At 38.5% G+C, this 21243-nt stretch overlaps 1 protein-coding gene across 6 annotated transcripts in view; it reads right to left on the reverse strand.

The window, feature by feature from the left end:
* LOC146452577 (otoferlin-like) overlaps positions 1 to 21243 on the reverse strand; it is a 43845-nt gene that overhangs the window by 9544 nt on the left and 13058 nt on the right. The window contains exons 20-40 of one of the 6 annotated variants that reach the window (XM_085097712.1): positions 18293 to 18358; positions 15916 to 15939; positions 13787 to 13884; positions 12901 to 13020; positions 11945 to 12053; positions 11224 to 11477; positions 10557 to 10657; positions 9712 to 9928; positions 9188 to 9340; positions 8640 to 8768; positions 7747 to 7801; positions 7299 to 7376; positions 6294 to 6475; positions 5591 to 5752; positions 5383 to 5499; positions 4156 to 4317; positions 3771 to 3930; positions 3014 to 3132; positions 1923 to 1943; positions 716 to 961; positions 194 to 328 (exon numbers count right to left, since the gene is read on the reverse strand). In XM_085097712.1, the coding sequence (XP_084953838.1) occupies positions 194 to 328; positions 716 to 961; positions 1923 to 1943; positions 3014 to 3132; positions 3771 to 3930; positions 4156 to 4317; positions 5383 to 5499; positions 5591 to 5752; positions 6294 to 6475; positions 7299 to 7376; positions 7747 to 7801; positions 8640 to 8768; positions 9188 to 9340; positions 9712 to 9928; positions 10557 to 10657; positions 11224 to 11477; positions 11945 to 12053; positions 12901 to 13020; positions 13787 to 13884; positions 15916 to 15939; positions 18293 to 18358 (2708 nt within the window). Of the gene's footprint in view, positions 1 to 193; positions 329 to 715; positions 968 to 1922; positions 1944 to 3013; positions 3133 to 3770; positions 3931 to 4155; positions 4318 to 5382; positions 5500 to 5590; positions 5753 to 6293; positions 6476 to 7298; positions 7377 to 7746; positions 7802 to 8639; positions 8769 to 9187; positions 9341 to 9711; positions 9929 to 10556; positions 10658 to 11223; positions 11478 to 11944; positions 12054 to 12900; positions 13021 to 13786; positions 13885 to 15915; positions 15940 to 18292; positions 18359 to 21243 lie in introns of all 6 variants that reach the window. The other 5 variants (XM_085097715.1, XM_085097716.1, XM_085097714.1 and 2 more) reach the window with 5 other exon arrangements.

Genomic DNA, 21243 nt, shown 5'->3' on the forward strand with positions numbered 1-21243 from the left:
TTGAAAAGTGGACGACTTTTCTTGTAATATCCAAAATAAGTTTTTATTTCTTTAACTAAAATGTCTTCGCAACGGTTTCGTCCGGCTAAATTGGGTCCAAAAGCCGGAAGGGAAAATTCACAAAGTCATCCTCTATGAAACTCTCCTCTATTGCCCCTAATTAAGACTTTCAAGAAAAGAATTCCAACAATACCTTAAATTTTCCCACAATTCTGTGATCATCGTCATCATCTTCGCTGGTTTTCTTGCCGCGGTAAAGCGCAAAAGCGTTAAGCCAGTCGTTGAATCCGTTGTAATCTGGCAAGAACTCTAATTCGCAGTCAAAAATCTGTATAAAAAAATAATAAATAAAATAAAGAAATAAATCACGACAGTAGTAAAGGAGGGTGGTTTGGGTTATGGCGGACTCCAGCCAATCCGATTACAGGGATCGTACCACGTGACCAAATAGACCAATCAATCTGATCGGTAGGAGTCCGCCATAACCCATTCCCCCCCCCCCTCCCTTTACTACTCACGACAAGCATTACTACTCTAATAAGCCTCTAATAAGTGTAAAACACTCAAAACCTACAAAAGGTGGCCGACACTTGTCAGAATCACTTCCACACAAATTACGTGCCGCTAATATAAACGACAAAGTGCTCTTGGAAACGACAGCTAAACCACGTTTTACAGTAGTTCAAAACTAAAATGAACCATTTTCCTTCCTTACCGTCAGCCTGGGGATTTTCTTTTTCAGTTTTTCCTCCTCAGTCTCTTCTGGTGTCTTCTCCTTCTTCTTTGATTGCCGCCCCATCTGTTCTCCCTTCTTATCATTTCGTTCCCTGTCCTTCAGTGTCTCGTAATACCGTGACCACCAATCCAGCGCATCTTCGGCATCTTCGTCTTCTTTTCCTTTTCCTTTCCCTCCCTTTCCACCTTCTTCTCCTCCGCCTTCTCCAGATCTCTTCTTCTTCTCCTGCAACTCGGTTAACAAAGCAAAAATTTCTAAATTTATAGCAAAAGGAAGGCCTGACAAAAGTGCGCTGCTACATCAGGCAATTTTCAACTTGTCTCGCAATTTTGTTGCTACACAAGTTGCACGAATCGTTGCCTAGTATAACGTGCCCTGAAATGAACATGTCTCGCAATTTCAGTTTTTGTTGCCGCAACCATTGCGAAAAGTAGAAGTCGGTTCTACTTCGTGCAACGGTGACTGCAATAAAAAAGTTGCAATACATTTTCATTTCAGGGTATGTTACAGTGCCCAACGTTTCGCATAACTTTTGCAGCAACAGTGAAACAAAATTGTGCGACAAGTCTTAATAAAAATTGCCCAGTGTAACAGCACCTTAGAGGTTAGCCTTGTTTTGTGTGTTTTGCGCTTGCACACGGCTGGGAGCAACACACACAAAAACAGTCCAACAGACAAGTACTGATCACACAGCAGCTTTTGGTGGCATTTAAGAGTTTCAATGACAGACGCAAATGTTAAAACTGCCAACACGACTCAAAGATAAAGTCGGGCATTAGCTAAGTAAAAAGCAGCCAAAATACGACATAGGTACTTCAAGAAGGAAAGGATGTTTCGTCAAAAAGCGGGAAAACAAGAAAGTGAACAGTCTGATATGCAGAAATAACAGCGTCCCAGACATTAACACATAGAGTGATAACTGAGACAAGTTGCTTTTATACCAAGACGGCATAAGTTTTGAATGATGTGCATGGAGATTTAACATACAACTTTACGGTGGGAATGCAAGCTCTTTCAATCAGGAATGCAACTGTCCGTAAGGGATAAGATTGATGACATTTCGACATGATGATTTGTGGAAGGGAGAAAAATGAAAACCAAATATTTGCTCCTTGAAATAAAATAAAAAAAAAAACAGTGATTAACGGAAGATGTACATAACCAGTGAAGGATACAATGGGCTCACCTTGAGTTGGTAGGCTAAAAGCTGTGGCGAAGGCGACGAGAGCAATGTAAGAGAGAGGCAAGATGAAAGTGAATGGTGAGAAAAGACGATTAGCAAGTGTGCACAAGAGCATACACTTCACTCAATTGAATGTTTAGGATTACAAAGAGCACTTTTGATGCAGTAGTAGGATTTTATTAGCTTAACCTATAAGCCAAGAAAGAAAGTGGTGATGAAATATGATTGTTGTCCGAACAACAAGACGGTGTAGGTTTAAGTGGGCATAAACACATACATCAAGACTGCCCAGTCAGATAAAGTATGAATAAAGAGTAAAGTTATTTAGTTCAGTGGTTATAGTAAGATGGGTAAGGAAGATACGAAAGATACTTCTAAGAGTCGAAAATTGCATGCAGCCCTCCAAATTACCAGACAAAGACAAATCCAAATGAATGAGCTAGGGCTAACGCTCAGTAGGAAATTCATGGGTTCACTTTTAAGCACTTTAACGTACACTGCAGAGTTAATCGTCTGGTCCATCTCAGAAAAATTCAGACAGCTGTGTACCCACATAGAGAAAAGACAACCATTCAAAGATTCAAGTAATTGTGGTGTGTAGAAATAGTGGTGTGCATCAGTGAGAGATTGTAAGGAATGGATAACAAGTGATATTAAAATGTCAAAGAAGAATAGAAGACAAAATATGTTTGAAATGAAAGAAGACGACCACAAAAGCAGCCTGAATTGTCAGTGTATGAAGAGGTAGCTATCGAGTGCCGAAAGTAATTTTTTGCTTGCTATGCTTTGTGACTCCATCTCAACCAATACAAAGTAAAACGCGTTTTCCCGGACTTTGTGATTGGTTAGAACAGTGCTTTTGTTTGCACAATACAGAGTTGAAAACCATTTACAACAAGAAAGGCAATAAGGCAATCAGAGGCCATTTCCGTATTGCTTTGAACCTCATTCTGAAACCGAGACTTAGTGCACAGTTTATGAAACGCTTTGCACGTAGCCTCGCTTTCATAATGAGGTTCAAAACAACTCAATATTTGGAAATGGTCTCTTAACAAGTCGAGTAAGTATTTCGCACTTAAGACGTTGTAGCATACCAGAGGTTCGGAGTCTGCGGCATCAGGAGGATCTTCATCAATCTCAATGGCGATATCAGCGCCGGGAACAGGCGACGTTGGACGGGAAGCACCATTACCTGCTCCACCCGTTACAGCTTCTGTTGTAAAGATACAATAAATGCGAAGTTTCGAGCCAAACGTTTCTCAACGACAAGGTGTGTATTCTACGCTTTGCACCCCCCACCCCCAGTTACACCAGTAAGCAAAACTCACTGGACACTATCAACCGTAATTTAATACGCGGCCCCGAGTTTTTGTTAGAGAAGATACAGGGGCCATTACTTGCCTATTTTATGCTTCGCCATGGCTACTTCTACACTGTATACAAAAGGGTGAGAGCAAATCTACCATGTGGCCCCTGCTAAGTTAAATTTGGTCCCTCCTAATCAAACCCTGATGCACCTACCCTACCCCCCCCCCCCCCCCCCCACACACACACACCTTAAGCACTTCCGACGGGGACCAACGAATTTTGACTGTAAAAGTACCCACGTACGATATGATATTTTTGTCGCATTTGTAAGTTGCTGGGCACGTAAAATACAAAACTGGTTGGGTGAGGAGTAACAGTTCCAGCATTTTTTTCAAAATATTTCCGCTTCTAACGTCACATGAAAACGACTATTTCAGCATTTGTGGTACGCGATAAATCACGGAGTGAATCTTTGAAGCGGTAATTAAAATGACTTTACAACACGAATGACCAGTTTGTCTTGAAATGACCCGTTTGTCTAACCTGCTTTCTCCAGTTTTTCCTTCTCTTTCTCTCCTGTCTGTAGGTAGCGATGAAGCGAGTTCAACACATGCGTACCAACCAGTGTGAACCGACCAAATGTACGACAGTCCCTGACACGGATGGTCAGCGGTGGACAGTAACGCTCATTCTCGGGAAGTTCCTGCAGTTTGAACACGTGACCGGTCAATTTCACGTTGCAAATAACTGAAAGCGTTTCTCGCAATACTTGTTTTTGGAACTAATACTCAATATAAGTAAATGATGAATTTGCCTTTAAAAAAGCTAGTAACAAAATTTTGCACCCAGGAGTAAATGCAACAATTGCGTTTGGGTCGCTACATCCTTTACTCATTCGTGTTACATTAATCAAAATCCATTTTCTTACCACATCAAAGAAGATGACCGGATTCTGGAAATTTGGGTTCTTCTTTGCATTTGCAATTACAGTCGACTGTATCACGTGACCAGCAAGATCGATATCCACCTGAGGACGGTCAACTGTGGTGAGATTGATTCTCTTCATCTCACGTACACCCCAGAATAACACCTGAAAAAAAAAATATATATATATTTAAGATTCGTCTTGAAATAACAACAGTCAGACAAATTAGACTATTGCATTGCCGCCTTGTTGGTGTACAAAACAAAAGAAAATTTGTCCACGTAGTTTGCATAAAAATAGAGGTAAACTCCCAGAGATGAAAAATCTCCATGTTCCTGTACACCAACATGGCCGCCATGACGTCAAATGCAAACTATCAATTGAAAAGAAGATCCTGAGATTCATACCCTGTTTCATTTATGTAGATGTGAAACGCCTCCCTGAATTTTCCAGTTAACGTTCACTTACAAGAAGTTCAATGTCATTGAAACTCTGTTCATTAATCAAATTCTACCTGTGTGGAATATCTTAACTTCTGCAATCAAGTTATCCCCAGACTTTTACTTTTTATAAGTTTTACTTTGATGAACCATACCCAATCCATTTTGGGGGAAAAACGGTTGAAGAATTTATTTTGAGTTGAGAGTTCAACAGGTGAAATGTAAACCAATATTCTCAAACCCATTAATGATTCATAAAGCAAAAACAGAGGAAATCACCACCGTGAAGGAGGTTTGGAAATGTGATCTCAATTGTCATAAAATTTGGTGAACTTTTGCTTTGAATTTTTCCCAGAGTCATTTATGGTTTGAAAAGCTATAAAACGCTCAAAAGAATGTTTCATCCAATTTCCAAACATCCCGAAGTTTTTTCAAACCATTTGTTGGTGTTTGGAAATCGAATGAAACACTCTTCCACGTTTGATATATATTACTTTCTCGAATGCATTAATAATTCAACAAAAGACAAAGGAAATCATGCACCGTGACGTGTTTGGATATCTGATGAAAAACTCCTCGTTTTTGCATCCTTAATTCCCCCTTCAAAATCAGTTGGTTTGAGACGTTATATCAAACACTCGTCACAGTGTTTCATCACAATATCAAAAACCTCGAAGTTCGTCAAAAATACTCCGCTACGCGTCGTATTTTCAACTCTCTTCTCGGTCTTTGATTTGTGATGAAACACTGTGTCTCGTGTTTGATATATTACGTAGAAAACGTTCTGTACCTCAATCCTGTGTTTCCTCATCACAGGCCTAATTCCAATTGGCACAGGTGTGATGGGTCCATCAGGAGTGTTGACTGGCTCATTTTCTGTGGGAAGGAAGCATGTACCTTCCGACAGCTGAAGATACGAAACAGAAATAACAGAGTTAATAAACTGAATATAAACTAAATATGAACATTGCACAGTAAAAGAGACGAATCTTCCCAACCTGAAGAAGCTCAAATGCTGCGAGCAATTCTCCTGCTTTCTCCTCTCCTCTGAAGATCTGGAACCATTCCAACGCAGGAGGGAAGAATGGCTTCTCGTAGGGTTCACAAGCCATCTTCACAATGGGCCTTGCCAAGGCACGACCAATGAACTCCGAATCACCCTGATGAGAAACAAAGGTCTAGCATTAAATCTATGTATTGGTAGAAACAAGAATGCTGTCTCTGTAAGGAATTGCCCGTGTTCAAATTGCGTCATATGAAGAAATGAACCCCATCACCGGAGAGGTCATATAAAAATTAGTAAGTTGACCAAGTCTGGTTATGTTTCACTGCGTAGGAACCAGGCTGTGACCTGTCAAAGGTCGCCCAAATTCCATACAAGTGTCTCTATTTCTGAGAGGGCGTCCCCCAAAGCCATACAAAGTCTCCAATTTTTCCTATTTTTGAAAGCCTTCTACTTGGCTGCAATCTAACGACAGAACCACAAACCTGGTAAACTGAATAATTTTAATGTGATCTTTCTTGTGATAGACTCCAATTTCTGATTAAACGTAAATGTAAAAACGCGTCCCTAGTCTCCATTTGAACTTCGGAACAGGCAATTGCGAAGACGTGGATGACACTGGCAATGATTAGCGACGATAAAATGTCCATATAGAAGATTGGTAAATTGCTTATCTCGACACATAAACCTGGACTTACCCCAATATCTTTATCAAACACTTCAATGACAATAGTGGGAGGGTTCACAGCAATTTCGTTGACATCACCCCACAGAATCAAGTCTTTGAACACCAGCATCTGATCCCAGGTGGGACTTCTCGTCTCCCATATGACACGTGTATCAGCCACCAGGTGAGTGAAGATCACACGACCAAAGGCATCTGCCAAGAAAACATGTACAACGTTGCAGATGAGTTTTGAGTTCACAAAAAAATGGGTTTAAAAGGCCTTTGTCACGATAGCGCGCATGTGCGATCTCGATTCACAACATTTTTTTTACCAATAGGAAATCGTAATAATCAACACTGCGCGGCAGCGCTAACCGCAGGCAGTCTGAAGTTTTCACGTGCGTTTTAAAACCTCTTTGTTTGGCCTTTAACCTTTTGTATTTGTAAGATATTTATGCAAAGGCCCTGTCCGTGGAATACAAGCACAAACACTTTAATTTCTTCCAACTGGCGTGTATATCGGCAGCAACATAAAGTTTCCGATGTTCGTCCTCCCATCTTTTCTTCGTTTTTTTCTTCTTTCTTTCTTCTCCAGAGCCGGTTCGAATACCTCCCCTCGAGGACATCGATTTTCTCGACGATATTCAAATAGAAATACAAAATATGCGATTTCAATCCCTCACAAATGACCAAACAGTTCCTCGATATCGTTATTTTCACTTCTACAAGCCTCACAAGGTGGATGGAAAAAGATTTTCCTCGCAGATGCCTACTTTGAAAACTGTTCCGTCGGATCAGAAATCAAATCGCCGCACATGCGCAGAAGAGTGTCAAATGCCCTCTAACAAGACGAAAACCGTTCAAAAACTGTGATATCTAGAGGTCAATTATGTATGACACCACGCCCCTTGCTAGCCAAGAATAAAATTGCCAGCAATTGCGAAGACGATGCTTCAAGATTCCCAACCCGACCTCAAAGTCATGTCCTTAGTCCGCGCAAAAAATTAAAGTCAGTGGCATGCGAAATATATCTCACCTGAAAGCCCTGAAGCATCGCTGCCAATCAAACTTCTTGCCTGGTAGATGTGTGCTCGCAAAAGGAACTTTTGCTTCTCTGAAATTGAGAGGATACAGTTCAGTCAATCAATTCATCAATCAACTTTGTTTACCAGTCTGTTACGACTGGCTGTGGGCCTCAGATTTAGGATCGAATTGGAATTTAGTTATGTTGGTTTTTAAGGAGAGAGGAAAGCCGGAGTACCCAGAGAAAAACCTCTCGGAGCAACGGCGAAAACCAACAAACTCAACCCACATATGACGCCGAGTCTGGGAATCGAACCCGGGCCACAATGGTGGGATACTCCCCGATGAAATGTTGAATTCTGAATGCCGAATGCCTAGGGAGGAAAACTGTAGTGTAGTTTAAGACTGTAAAACAAAGACGAGGAAAGCAGTTTTCAAAACGTTGTGCTTTTAAATCTCACCTGTGTAGATAAGATGGTTTGGTGGCGGAGCCATCAACTTGTGAGCATTCTTTGGCTGAGGAGAAATGGATATCTCATCACACACGTTCACATACGTTTGCCATGCCTCTAGGTAGAGGGTTTTTCAATAGCCCTTTTTGCGGTTAATTTTCTCATTTGCATTACAATGTTATCCAACGTGGATGCGAGGCAATTTCGGGCTAAAACAACAAAATAGCCCGAAATTGCCTCACATACATGCTAGATTTCATTGTGATTCAAATGAGCATAGTTAACCGTGAAAAGGGCTATTGTGTCGCAAAACCCAAAGTAATTTTTCTGGCCAATCACAACACACGTACACAGCTATGAGACATTCAGAACTCAAGGCAAATACATCTAACCGGTGCAAAGCGCGGGAAAATGCGTGCGACCAAGTCACGATTGCTTTTGACTTTGCTTCTTATTGGTTGAGAAAGAGGCGCGAGTTTTGCTAACCAATCACAGAGCGCAGTAAGCAAATCCAAAAATAAACGCGATTTGTTTCGACACTCAATTGAAACCAATCTCACATTATCTTTGCAGTTGGGTGTACATGCTTGTTGAAGTACACATACAAGTCTGGTTATTCTTAATCAATCTGAAGTCTCACAAGCCTCAAGAAGGTCTTCATTACTGCAGCACATCACCACGTCCACACTCTAATTGGAACTGCAATCACCCTGACGGAACTTAAATTACATTTCCAACTTAAACTAACAAAAACGTCATCCCATGCTCTTCTCTGAGGTTGTGCCTCATGCCAAAAATAAGCTGTACTTGGACGCCATTGTGTTGGTTTAGTTGAAGGAAAAAAACTGTCTTTAGTTTTACAAGATCTTACTGTAAACAGAAAGCAAAACATAATATAATACCGGCTGGTATCCTTTAGGCGCATCCTTGAGATAGTCCTTCTTGTGTTTGTGAAGGCCGAGCCAAATCATGACATTCAACTTGGCCTGAATTGCCCATCCTTTAGGACCATCGCCACGTTTCCCTGGAAGCTGAAACACGCGGGCCAAGCATTAATATTTCCAAAGAACCATGATTCAAATACCGTTTAAGTTCCAAAAAATTGCGTTACTCAAACATGGCACGGACGCCACCACCGTAAATAAGTGCATGCATGCCTTAATTGTCTATAGTTTTAAAAGAGTCTGTAAGATTTAAATATAACTTGCATATTTTAACTCTTAACTGTCCTTCAAAAACTCATTAATAATTCATAAGCCCATTGACCTATCAAATGGTCGATAATACATCACGTGCAGTGACTTTATATCGACAAACCTCCTCCTTATTAGTATGCGGTGTTTTAAACCCGATAAAACACTCCTGTTCGTTTTTTAAACATTACATAAACATTTTGGGTTGTGACAAGCAAATGCATATAATAACCTACCGTACAACAAAGTAAGCTTACCCTGAGGAACACAGTCTGCATTCTGCCTGCATCCTTGCCTCTCTCCTCTTCCACCAATGAATACACAATCTGCTGACTTGGAATGCGAGTGTACGCCACTCTTTTGCCACCGCACAGCATCCAGATGAACACGTCAGGGGTTGTCTCTTGTGGCTGGGAAATGCATTTCATAAGACGTTAAGTTATCAGAGAATAATGTGTCATGAAAAATAACGAGAACAGAAGACGTCTTTGGGAATGTGTAAAGAAGAATGGCATAGAGAAGGCGGTCAGTACTTGGTGTAAGACTACACATAATGTCCCGAGACACACCCATGCATGCAGGCCGTACTGGTGAGACCATATTGGTGAATAATTGCGTCAGTAGCTGCATTAGTTACTTTGAATGAGTAGGCATCGTCCTAAAGAAATTAGAGTTTCTCGGACCACTCCAACATGCGCAGAACATATGCGCAGTAGCAATAATGTTGCAGTTGCCCAATTTACTTTACGCTTATACAATACATAAGATAGACAGTACTCACCTCAATAGCAATGTTGAGCAGTCTCTGGAGCAGTGCATTAGCCGCCTTGAGATTATCCTTAATATGTCCATCATCCTTGGTGCTTCCCTTCAGTTCCTGGGCTGACTGACACACAGATTCAACCTCGTACTGACACAGTTTGAGTCGCTCCTTGTCCAGTTTGGTGCGGCCTACATGAGATGCTGCTGGCATGGACTTCACCAAGTTAAGGTATTGGCTGCAGATAACAAAGTCAAAGCAGTTTGTTAATACAATCCTGCTTGGATACATTTGCATGTCATTAACCTTTTTTAAAGCAAGAATCAAACCTTAGTATCACAACGTAAAAAAAAAATTGTCATGGAATCACTATATCTTGATGTTATTTAACAAATCGAAGGCAGTTTTCTACGGTCTATACTCTTACAGACTAACTGGAACCACGAGCCGCAGGCGAGTAGTTTCACTGCCAAGTTTTGAACATTTTGTGGAGTCATTTTATGGTACATAAGAGTTCAGACCATAGAAAACTGCCGTCAATTTGTTTTTTTACAATAACATGGAAAAAGTACGAGCGGAATTGGCTTTATTTTCCGTTGAGAAAGCGCGCGTGCGTTACATCTGAGGTCATTTTTATTGTCTGTACTCTTATAGACAATAGCTACGAGCCAAACAGCGGCTGGAAATTTTGACAGTTATTGTAAAAATTTTACTACTGTAAAACAACGTCAACATCAAAGTTTCTTGTCATCTTGGAAAACAAAGTGATAGCAGACATCAGGCTGGACACGTCCTTGTCTGTGAGATGATGTCCCAATAACGCAAGGAAAAATTAGATGCGAACCGTAAAGAACAAGATCCCTTACTTGCAGCCATTGATGAGCTCTGCAAGGACTCGACTCAACCATCTGTACGTATTGGGCAGGTCCATCTTCACTCTCTCCAGACAATCAGTCAAGCCATCCTCCTGTAGATACAAAAAGATTGTCCTGACGTCAGCACACCATTTTGCACAAACTGGTGCATTTCTTGTGGGTGAGAGGTATTATACTATAGGAAAAGAAAACTTACGGTGTACAAGAGTAAGTGAATTTACACAATCAAGTACTTTTGACTGTAATCCTGGCATACAACAAGGAAACAATAATATTAAGATGATGTTATCTGTATGGTTTAATGATTAAGGTGAACCAAAGCATTGTGGTCTGAGGTACAACAAGCATGAAATGCAAACAAGTGGAGGGCAATTTGCTATTTTTGTTTGATCATGTTGTGAAAATTTAATAGTTTGAGAATTTGATAATGCTGTCTCCTGTCCTGTAGATGTGACATTACAAACATTGGCATGATAAACGTAGCAAGATAATTGCAATTCCGCACCCACCATGCAGAGTGGGAATGGTATTCTGACTGGAGCTGTGAGCACAGCAGCATAGACCACACAATTTTGAAGGACACAAGAACGAAAAGACTGATTTAAGAGATTCCTGTTTCATGTCTACGACTCTTTACATTAAGAAACAAGGCACCCACCAGTCTCTCGCAGATTTTAAGCAACACATTAGAGTTGTAGAGTCGTCTGCGATGATCTTGCCAAGTAAACTTGATGTGTGTGCATGGCTTGGAATCCTCCCATGGGATATGGTAGTACTGTCTGTCATTAGTCACTGGTCTGACAGGTGGCGTCAGTGGGTGGATGTTTGGGTTTTCACCATTCCTGCGCACCTCTTCCACTCCCTCACCTGCAGCTGGCAGAGCTTGTCCATCAATTGTGTTACCATGGTTACCTGAAAGCAATGGTAGACTCATAAAATTTCTATTTGAAATTATCAGTACTTAACATAACATTGTACGTCAGGTTATGAACGTGTCAAGCATGTTTACACATTGCAGCAATTTTCCCAACTGTGTATATTTAATTTTGTTCAATGTTATCTTTTCCGTTCATGCAACCAAACAGAAGCTACTGGGTAGTAATTTTATTGGCTATGACCTTTTGTGTCAGTGGAAGAAATCCTAAAGTGTGACCATTCAAATGAAAGCTACCGAGCAGTACCTTCCTGTGCTGCTATTTATTATGCTGTACAAGGTGATTCTAACTTTTGAGTCAGTGGATGAAATTCCAAAGTTAGACCATTCCAAACGCAAACAGTACTTTCTTATGGTACCATTTGCTTTTCAGTATTGTAAACTGCAATGAAATTTGAAATCTTTCCAGAGTGAAAGGGTCCACAAAAAGCTTGTTAAAACATACCAATACTCATTTCAAACTGAATCATCTTGTCTCCAACTTTCCTCTCAATCATGCTTGCTTCATAGAAACAAGCAAACAACTGGAAGTGGTCTTCTTTGCCTGCTGCAGTCTAAAACACAAACAAAAGGGAATCAGACTCAGATTCTGACTGCAACTAGTATTTGTGCTTAACAAGAATTTGTATTAATAGAAAACATAAAGACGTTAAGATGCGTATGAACTACAATTGATTTATTGTGTTCCAGACTGAGGATTGTACATACAGAATGCGACTTTTGTCAACTTTTGGCTAAGATTCAGATTCAGATTAGAACTTAAAAAATATGCGACATGATATGTTGAAAACATTCTGAAATGTGTCCGGATCTGTGTGTCATCCAAAAAACGAAATGATGACTGTAGCAAGAGCAAAATAGTTGAAATACAGAATCAGATTCACACTTAAACAATGGGTTGTATTTGAATGTGGATATTTTGAAATCAGTCCACCTCAGAATCTTGTACAAATTTTTTCTTTTTTTTTCTTATTTTTGCACACTTTATTGATGTAAGTAGTCATTTGTATTTTTTAAGTGAAATGAAACTTTTATTTCTTGTTCTTTTTCTTTGTTTAAATACTGTAAAGGTGTTTTTTGTACTTATGAATCTTGTACAAATGCTTCTTCCAAAATAATGAGAGAACTTCTCACTTTGGTTTGAATTTAATTTTACGACACTATATAACAATTAGCTTTTCACTCCAACTAGAGCCTTGACTGCAATGAAGAAATGTAGTGATGTTACATGATCTGTCACTTAGTGAACCTGTCCCAAATGTTAGGAATTTACACCAACTCCAATCCCTGTGAATGGCTCTTGACAATGGGAGCACATTTTCCAGTGCATGAACTGTCTTTTGGAACATTCATAACATCCCACAAAACATACACCTGCAGCTGGCAATTGAGCAGACTTACATCAGAGATGGGTGCTGTAGGCTCCACTTCCACCTGACGGATGCCAGCTTCTGAAGCAGATTCGCCAAACTCTGCTTGTACAGCCATCAGCAATCGCCCCCTGTATGCTACTCCTTCTCCCTAAAAAGTGTCAAGTATGAATGAATGAATGAATGAATGAATTCTTGTATACCGCACATATCACCAGGTCTCATGGCCGGTTACATTTCCATGGGGTGAGATCAGACGTCAGCATGTGAAGGCGCCTCTGGCAGCCGCTATCGGTCCATACTAGATCTCACCCACCCACCCACAACCCAAGCATGAGCGTGAAAGATAGAAGGCCAGACCACAACACCGGGAACTACGTCCCCTACTCTTGCGAACAGTGTGTGGGTTCTTTAACGTTCCACAGAGTAATCATGAACAAGGGTTGTGAAACAGGACCTTCGATTTATCGTCCTTATCCGAGAAGACTAGAAAGTCTAACCATTTGCAGATGTCATTACAAAGGCAGCACTTTTCTCCTCAGTTAATTTAAAGACCCTGAGTGTTGGTCCGGGTGGGGTTTGAACCCGCGACCTTCCACACGGGAGCCCGGTGCTCTACCAACTGAGCCAACCGGTTGGCGGTTCGTACAACAGGTTTGGACCCAGTGTAGACATGAGAGGGGACGTGACCCCATCTGACCCACTTTTGTCCCAATGAAGGGAACTATGACAAAAAATTATTTGAAAAGTCAAATGCTCCAAAACTGTCTGAGATGTTCCACTGATGCATGACAGGCAGCACCTCTTCCAGTTGGTTCGGAACTATGCATCAATACTCGATGGTGACCCTGAAGACACATACCTTAGCAAACAACATATTTCCACTGCAAATCAAAAGGAACTTGTTCAACACCTACCAATCCATTGTTAAGGTCATTGTGCTCATCAAACAAGGAGTAGTCTCTGGTAGATCCATAAAGATTGACCCAACATGGACCAAATGTTGGCATGAAACCTGTGAACATTAATTCGCCCAACATATTTAATCAAGGGGATAGAAAACAGTTCAACGCAATATCTTCCTTAAAATTAAAATGATGCGCACACACAGCTTAGATGGACCATTGATCTCCTGAGAAGGATGATTTGCAATTCCACAATTTACCAGTCAAGGGAGATTCCAGATGATATCAAAACAAGCTTATTTTCGATCTTACGTAAGAATACTGTCAGTTCATTTATTTTGAATTGGTTCATCTCCTTCAGAACATCAAAAGTCCACGAAGCTAGATACATCATGGGCCTTTACTAACATATCAGCTCTATCCACAAATCGTTCGAACAACAGCACACATGTGACACACTCGAAACAGAACTCTACTTTCCCTTTTCCTTGGCCATGCAAAGAGAGGGTAATAAATTGTTGTCACAGTAAGTCAAAATCTAAAAGGAACTTCTTTGTTTTCTGGCCAAGAAATGAGGGAAATAACAAAAAACCACTCAAACCATAACACTTCAGGTGAACCAAACATCACCATAGATAATAGGTACTAAAATCCCACCCCATGTATAATCATTACAAACATGCATGCTGAATTCCTGTCCAAAAGTCAAGTCCAGCTGTTGGTAAAAAATGTTGACCACAGGGGATGTAAATTTGTACAGTGTTTTAACCAAACACCATAGTCAGCCAGTTCTAACACCATCATGCAGTTAGTGCAATGTGCATCACGCAGAATTCTGAGCTAACAAACTTACTGTGCTTGCAAAATGTTGCAATACTAGCCCCTTCACTCTCAAAGGAAAACTTTAAGTTAATTCAAACCTTCTGACATTTAATTGTAAAGATAAAACCCTAATGTGTCTGAGAATGTGACCAATCAATGAAATGCTCCAATTAAGACTGTTGCCAGATTGAAATTCCAAGGCACCTAATTATCAGGAGCCTTGTGAATGAATTAATAGTTCCCCTACAAAAAAAAACAAAAAAAAAACCAAATGGGTAGCCCTGTTGGTTTCTTGGGTTCCCTGGTCTACCATACTCCAGTTTGGCAAGAACACTGGGTGATACTGTCAAGTAGAACTGTTTGGTTTTAATCATGTCACAAACTAAGGAATTTTGAGATTTCCTCCTTGGAAAGTGAAAGGGTTAATGCATGCTAACAGCAGTGAACCTTACCCCTGGAAGAACTACAACATGCATTTGGATACAGTGGAATCATGCAAGAACAGCCATATCACAACATTACATTAATGACATAACTATATAGAAAATTTTAAAGAACATCACTCAAGTTAGTTAGTACACTTTTTTTGCCATGCATGAGAGGTAAAGAGTTTGAATTCCCAGTCTTTCAATGTGTGTATTGTGTTGATCGTTATTTTGACACTTTTACCCCTTCATCTCAATAGAACATCATTGGTAAATCTGTAAGTACATAGCTTTGAACACAAGGGGCATTTTGTTTATAGGTACCGCATCAAATCTGTCACCTTTTTTTGATAAAGCCCAAGTGGTAATAACTTGCTTTAAACAAATAAGTATGGTATGCAACTGAAACCATGTTAATGAATTAAAAATGAATGGTTGAGGTGATCGGAAAGGTGCTAACTGTAATGTTATAAGTCAAATGGTCAGAGTGTTGTGAAAAGTGTCAAACGCAAAGTGATACAGTGAAAATGAATTGTGCCAGCTGATTTGTATACTAACAATGATGGACAGTGGATCATCGTGTGCCTGCCATTGTGCTCCTTTTAAGTTTGCCAAGTTATAAGTCACTAACTTTTGAAACTCATCGACACTGACCATTCTATGTAGTGTTGAATTGGCCAGCAATTGCACATCAAAGCACAATCTTAATTTGTCATAAATTATGCAAAGTTGTTTGCATTTTCTATATATATGTAGCAATGTCACATTATAGATAATTTTTTTGTCAAATTTCAAAAACATTTATAATGATATTTTCAAGGAAAAACATTACACATTGAAACACAATGGCAAGCATTGTAAGGCGTCAGGCATGAAACCATAAACCATATTTACCCATATCAGGAGGATATTTATGAACTTCAGAGGCCGATGTCACCCCGACATGTTGCACAGTGACCACCAGCAAATAAACAAAAAAAAAAGCAAAAGAAAACAAAATGGACAAAATATATTTAGCAAAAATATACAAAGTAATAAACAATTCTTTACAATTATTTGTTCAAGCTTCAACCAGGAGAAATTACTTTTGAAATCAATTTGCCACCACAACTTCAACAGGTTATAAATCTTTGTACTGTTTCAAAGTTTTAGCACTTTGTGATTTGGGTATACCTGGTTCAACCTTAAACTTTAATTTGCATTAACATATTTTGGGAACAATTCAAACTACAATTAAATAACAAATTATTTCTTGTGATATCATTGCAGTCTTGAGAAAAATGAATGTGAAAAGTTTGTTCCAATATCTTGACTCAATATGTTTTTATATGGATTTTTTGGTTGCAAAGTTGACGTGGTTTAATTGTGTGTAAAACTATAATGTTTTCAAACATTTTTTTCTCAAAACTACAATGTATGACTGTGATTGTGTTTTAATTATTGCACTGTGCTACAATGAAAACAATCCTGGCTCCCCAGCTTTTACTGAAAAGATGTTCTCACCGCCCCCACCTCCCCTCCACACCCTTGCCTGTTTTGGTTTCTTTTCTCTGGGCTCTTACAGTTATTAGCCTTTTAGTACACCCACAACCCTCTCTGGTTGTCAGTGAGGATAACAAGTGCATGAAAACAGCGGTAAATGGATCCTGGCCCTATCAGCTAAAGTTCCAAGGAAGAAAAGCAGGGAACCGGGTTGTTTAGATGGAGATGATAATGATGATAATGAGGATGATGATGATGATGATGATGATGATGATGACGATGATGACGAGCAATCCCTGTGTGACTAACATACAATGGATCCACTCCATTGGTTCATTTCCCTGTGGTAAAGCTGCAGGCACACTTTCATGTGATATATACAGAGCAACCCCGTCATATTCACCTGAGACCAGAGTTTACAAAATGCACACCAAATCAGAGACGCAAAACTGATTCATTTTATATCCATCACTAGCTTTTTTTAATCATTTCGTACTTTTTGTCTTTTGTTTGTTGTTTCTGCTTGCTCAATTGACAAGTGAGTGCAAGAGACAGAGAAGAAAAGTAGGTGAGATAATGTCCATTATGAAAAGCAAGACTAGATGATTGCCAAAAGGGAAAGTTTGAAGAATGACAGATGACCAGTTTCACGAGGGAGAAAAGTGTGCAAGCAACTTTAGGAAAAGTGTTTTTTTTTTTTTTTAACTAATAGAGAAAGGCACGAGAGAAGGTGCACATCTTTACAGGACAGTTCACATTTTGGAACTTTTGTTACAATTTAAAATTACAAATTAATGAGATTGCATTTGTCACGTTAAAATTGTCCAATGTGATTTAATAAAATATTATGCAATTAAAAAAATTAAAAACTTCAAAATGTTAATGGCAAAAAAATTGCAAGTGATATCACACTCTTCATGCTCAGGATGTCCTACATGATTTTCTAATAAATTATGAAATTAAAAGACTTAAAACTTTAAAAATGAAATAAACAAAAAAAATTACATTCCAATTTATTGAAAATAACTTCAAAACTTTCTTTCATTTAATTTAAACAAAGTACCATGCTCTTTTGATGTGTATAAAATTTAAAATACTACATAACTTTCATGAATCATTTAATTACTCCGAGAGAGAGTTTAAATGAAAGTGTTTTTTTTTTTATTATGTGGTAACCTAGTCTATTGTTTCAATTAAGAGAATTCAATTTTAATCATGTATTTTAAGGGTGGCACCTCGCAAGACAGAGGTATTTTTGTGTGGTTTTTGAACTATGTGGGAAAAGCAGATGTTAACAAGGGCTATTGAAATTCAAAAATAAAATTGGGGGTAAGCATGCATATCTCAGAGATAATATTGCAAGCAACAATAATTCTAAAAAGCTTTAATGTATGAAATTTTGTCCCAAATCAAAGCTAAATTACAAAATACTGCATGTGGTTACCCCCAATTTTCTGTTTGGATTTCAATAGCCCTTACTAAGGTCTTATTTTCCTGAATAGTCATAAACTGCAAAAAAATACGCTGTCTTTAAGAAATCCGAGTTTCTTGGACATCCTGAGATGCACAAAACATATGCGCAGGAGGAAAAGGCACCAGTCTTGAGGACACGTTTTAAGGTTTGTGACACTAAGTCACAGATTCTAAAGTTTCCACATACATAGTATAGTAGGGTGGATTGCATGCGTCATCCATTAGTTAAGGGTGCAGTCACACACACACACGTATGTAAGAAGTAAACTAAAGATAGATTAAGATCTAGAGAAGCAGCCAGCAGCGTAATACACACCAGGAGCCTGAATTGAGCCAGGAACTTTAATGCCTGAGCCAGGAATATAGACCTCGGAGAGCCACCCTGTATAGTCAGCCAGCTTAAGTTAGACATGCAGACACATGCATGGACACACGCACCAAATCACCATGCTTACAGGGTGCGTGCAAACAGGCACTTGGAAAAGTTACTACAGGTGCAAACTGTGTAAGTAATCAATACTAACAAGAATTCTTTAGCATGCATATCTCAGAGGGTTTTATTTCACATACTCAATCATAGATTTTTAATTTAATTTAAATTTAGAAATCTAAAAAATAAGTGACGTTTATTAGCAGATGCTCTTGTTTTGGTAAAACAGTGCATTTTACAACTTATGTAATACTTGGTAATATCTGTCAAATAATCTCCCAACAAATCACAAGCAAAAGTACGGCAATTTTTAAAATATTAGCAATGAATATCGCATGCTTTTTAAACTGCACTAAAGAAGAATGAAGTTAAAAAATTTTACAGGAAAAAATGTCCACATGCTGAATTTTAGTTTTTAACAAGCCAGCTGTTGCAAATCAATAACCTTGAACTCCATGTTTAATGTGTTGTTGATAAACAAATTAGTGGTAATTTTACATGCATCAAACAGTATTTTGTATCTTGTTTCATGTTTCAGTTTAAAGTAAACTTTAATTCATTGTTTAAGGTCAATTTTATTAAATGCATGGTTAAAGATGAACTGTTTTAAACAATAATTTACAGTCATTTATAGGTTCCTTGATCATAAGACACAAAACAAAAGCATGCAAGAAGAACCATGAAAACTCAGCACCAATAGTAGCAAACACAAAAGACAAGCAACAAGTTTATTTTAATGGCTGAGTTAGAACTGGCTGACAAGAGTTTAAAGACATTAAAGGTCAGTATGTAAAGTCATCTCCTTGGCTCTGTTGCAGTAGAGGCATCAGCTTGGCATTAAAGTAGGAAAGAAACAGATATCAACAAAATAGAAAACAAGTAAAGATGCAGTAGCTGTGGTAAGCGGGCTGTGCAAAAAAGACAGTGGCATGAGAATGGCAGCTGAAAAATTGACATTGTCTGGTTAATTCCAGCAGCGCAGTCTTAATCAACTGAAATTTGAACATTTTAAGTCCAAATATGGATGGCATTAAGCTGTGCTGATAAATTACAGCACCCTCCCAATAAAACGAATGTGTTTTGGGCTCTGCAAATCAATCAATCAGCCAGCCAGTCAGTCAGTAGCAGAATAGTCAGATTTTAACTTGACATAAGGTTAGCTTGCTTTTGGGAATTGAAGCAAAATGGCATACAATGAAGACATTTTTAAAGCATGCACTGCCTGACTGTGTAACCAGCACAGAGTTTCTTTGGTTCAAATCATCAAAAAAACTTTTAAAGTTTAAAGTCTACAAGAGCTGCACAGTAACAAGTGACAACACAAAATATAAGCCACTCCTGGCAAGTAAAGTAGATGACAGCCACAGGAAAAGTGAAATGAAACAGTGCAAACAATAAAAGAGTTTGAAATGATAAATGGAAACAAAGTTCTAAGTCTTGAAAGCAAGTGAAACAACAGAGAAAATGAACACTGGTCATTGAAGAAAGAAAGAATAATTCAAGCAAAGAATAAATGAAAAAATGAAAAACAGCATTTGAGCACACAGTATGTTAGTAAATGAGCATATAAGAAAGCATTAGGTGTGTTACAAAAACGTGTACAGAGGTCAAAATTGAATTATATCAACAAAGCAACTAAAGATTATTATCAAATGCACACTATTTTGTACTTAACAAGCTGATTTTCAGATGGTCCAAGGTCATTTCTTAACCTTGGACCCTCTATAATGTAGGCTTGTTCATATAGAAAAAAATTTACCAAATCAAAACATTTAACTACATTAAGACCCATTCTTGTACAGGATTCAGTTTGACCTGTAAATTTGGATTCTACTGCCAAATGAAATGCTCTGACTATTAATGTTTCACAATCTTATGATGGGTTTGGTTTTGACCTTCATCTGAGGCTAGACCAGTAGCATGTAAAGAGAAATGTTCTTAAGCTAGGGACTGAACAGGCTGTAAGTCGAATGATCAGATGTTGGATGAACGGAGTGTTCAAACGATTTCAACACCATTCCACATTTTCAAGAACAAAGAAAATGTTAATTCAATGTTGAATGAAAGTTTAAGCCAATTTAAACTTGATTCAACACACTTTCAACAAGCTTTAAACAATGTTGAACAACCTGTTCAAAACGCCCGCAACATTTTGGTTCAACAACTGTATAATGAACGCATGTTGATTTACATGTTGAAACCATTTAAATGGGCCTTTAGACTCCTGTCCAGGATGCAGAATTTTGTCCTTAGCCCATTGGACAAGAGGTAAAATGAAAGTGGTTTAATTTACTTACAGCCCATCAACTCTCTAACTATGTCCCTCAACTGAAGGATTAAACATCATTGAAAACATTGACAAAAAATTAATGTTAAAAGCAATTTTATATATCTCAATGTCTTAAAAATTTCTGATTTCCTGAATAAGAATGGGTCAGAAGCTGACAAAGACACCAAGAACAAAAGTATTCAGTCTCTTTGTTATTTGTAAGTTCAAAACCTAAATGAAAAATATTATAAGATATGTTATGATAACAAAATTATTGTGTTATTTGTCAAGGAATACTAATTACAATAAATTATACAAATTTGAATTCTACTGTGATGTTTAAGTGTTACTAATAAAAAATATTACTAAATGTCATTATGGTTAAAATAACAATAACTATTACAATGATCGTCAGCATAATAGGTGATGCAATAACGAGATGTTAAGGAAAAGCAAATCCATAAATTACATTGGATTAAAAGATTCTTGATGTCTTTGTCCTTAAACTGCAAACTGATAAATAAGTACCGGTAATATGTATATAATAAATTTTATTGGTGACTGCAAA

The sequence above is a fragment of the Pavona decussata genome, unplaced genomic scaffold (genome assembly GCF_977016875.1).
Source record: "Pavona decussata unplaced genomic scaffold, jaPavDecu1.1 SCAFFOLD_366, whole genome shotgun sequence".
NCBI classification, from domain to species: Eukaryota; Metazoa; Cnidaria; class Anthozoa; order Scleractinia; family Agariciidae; genus Pavona; species Pavona decussata.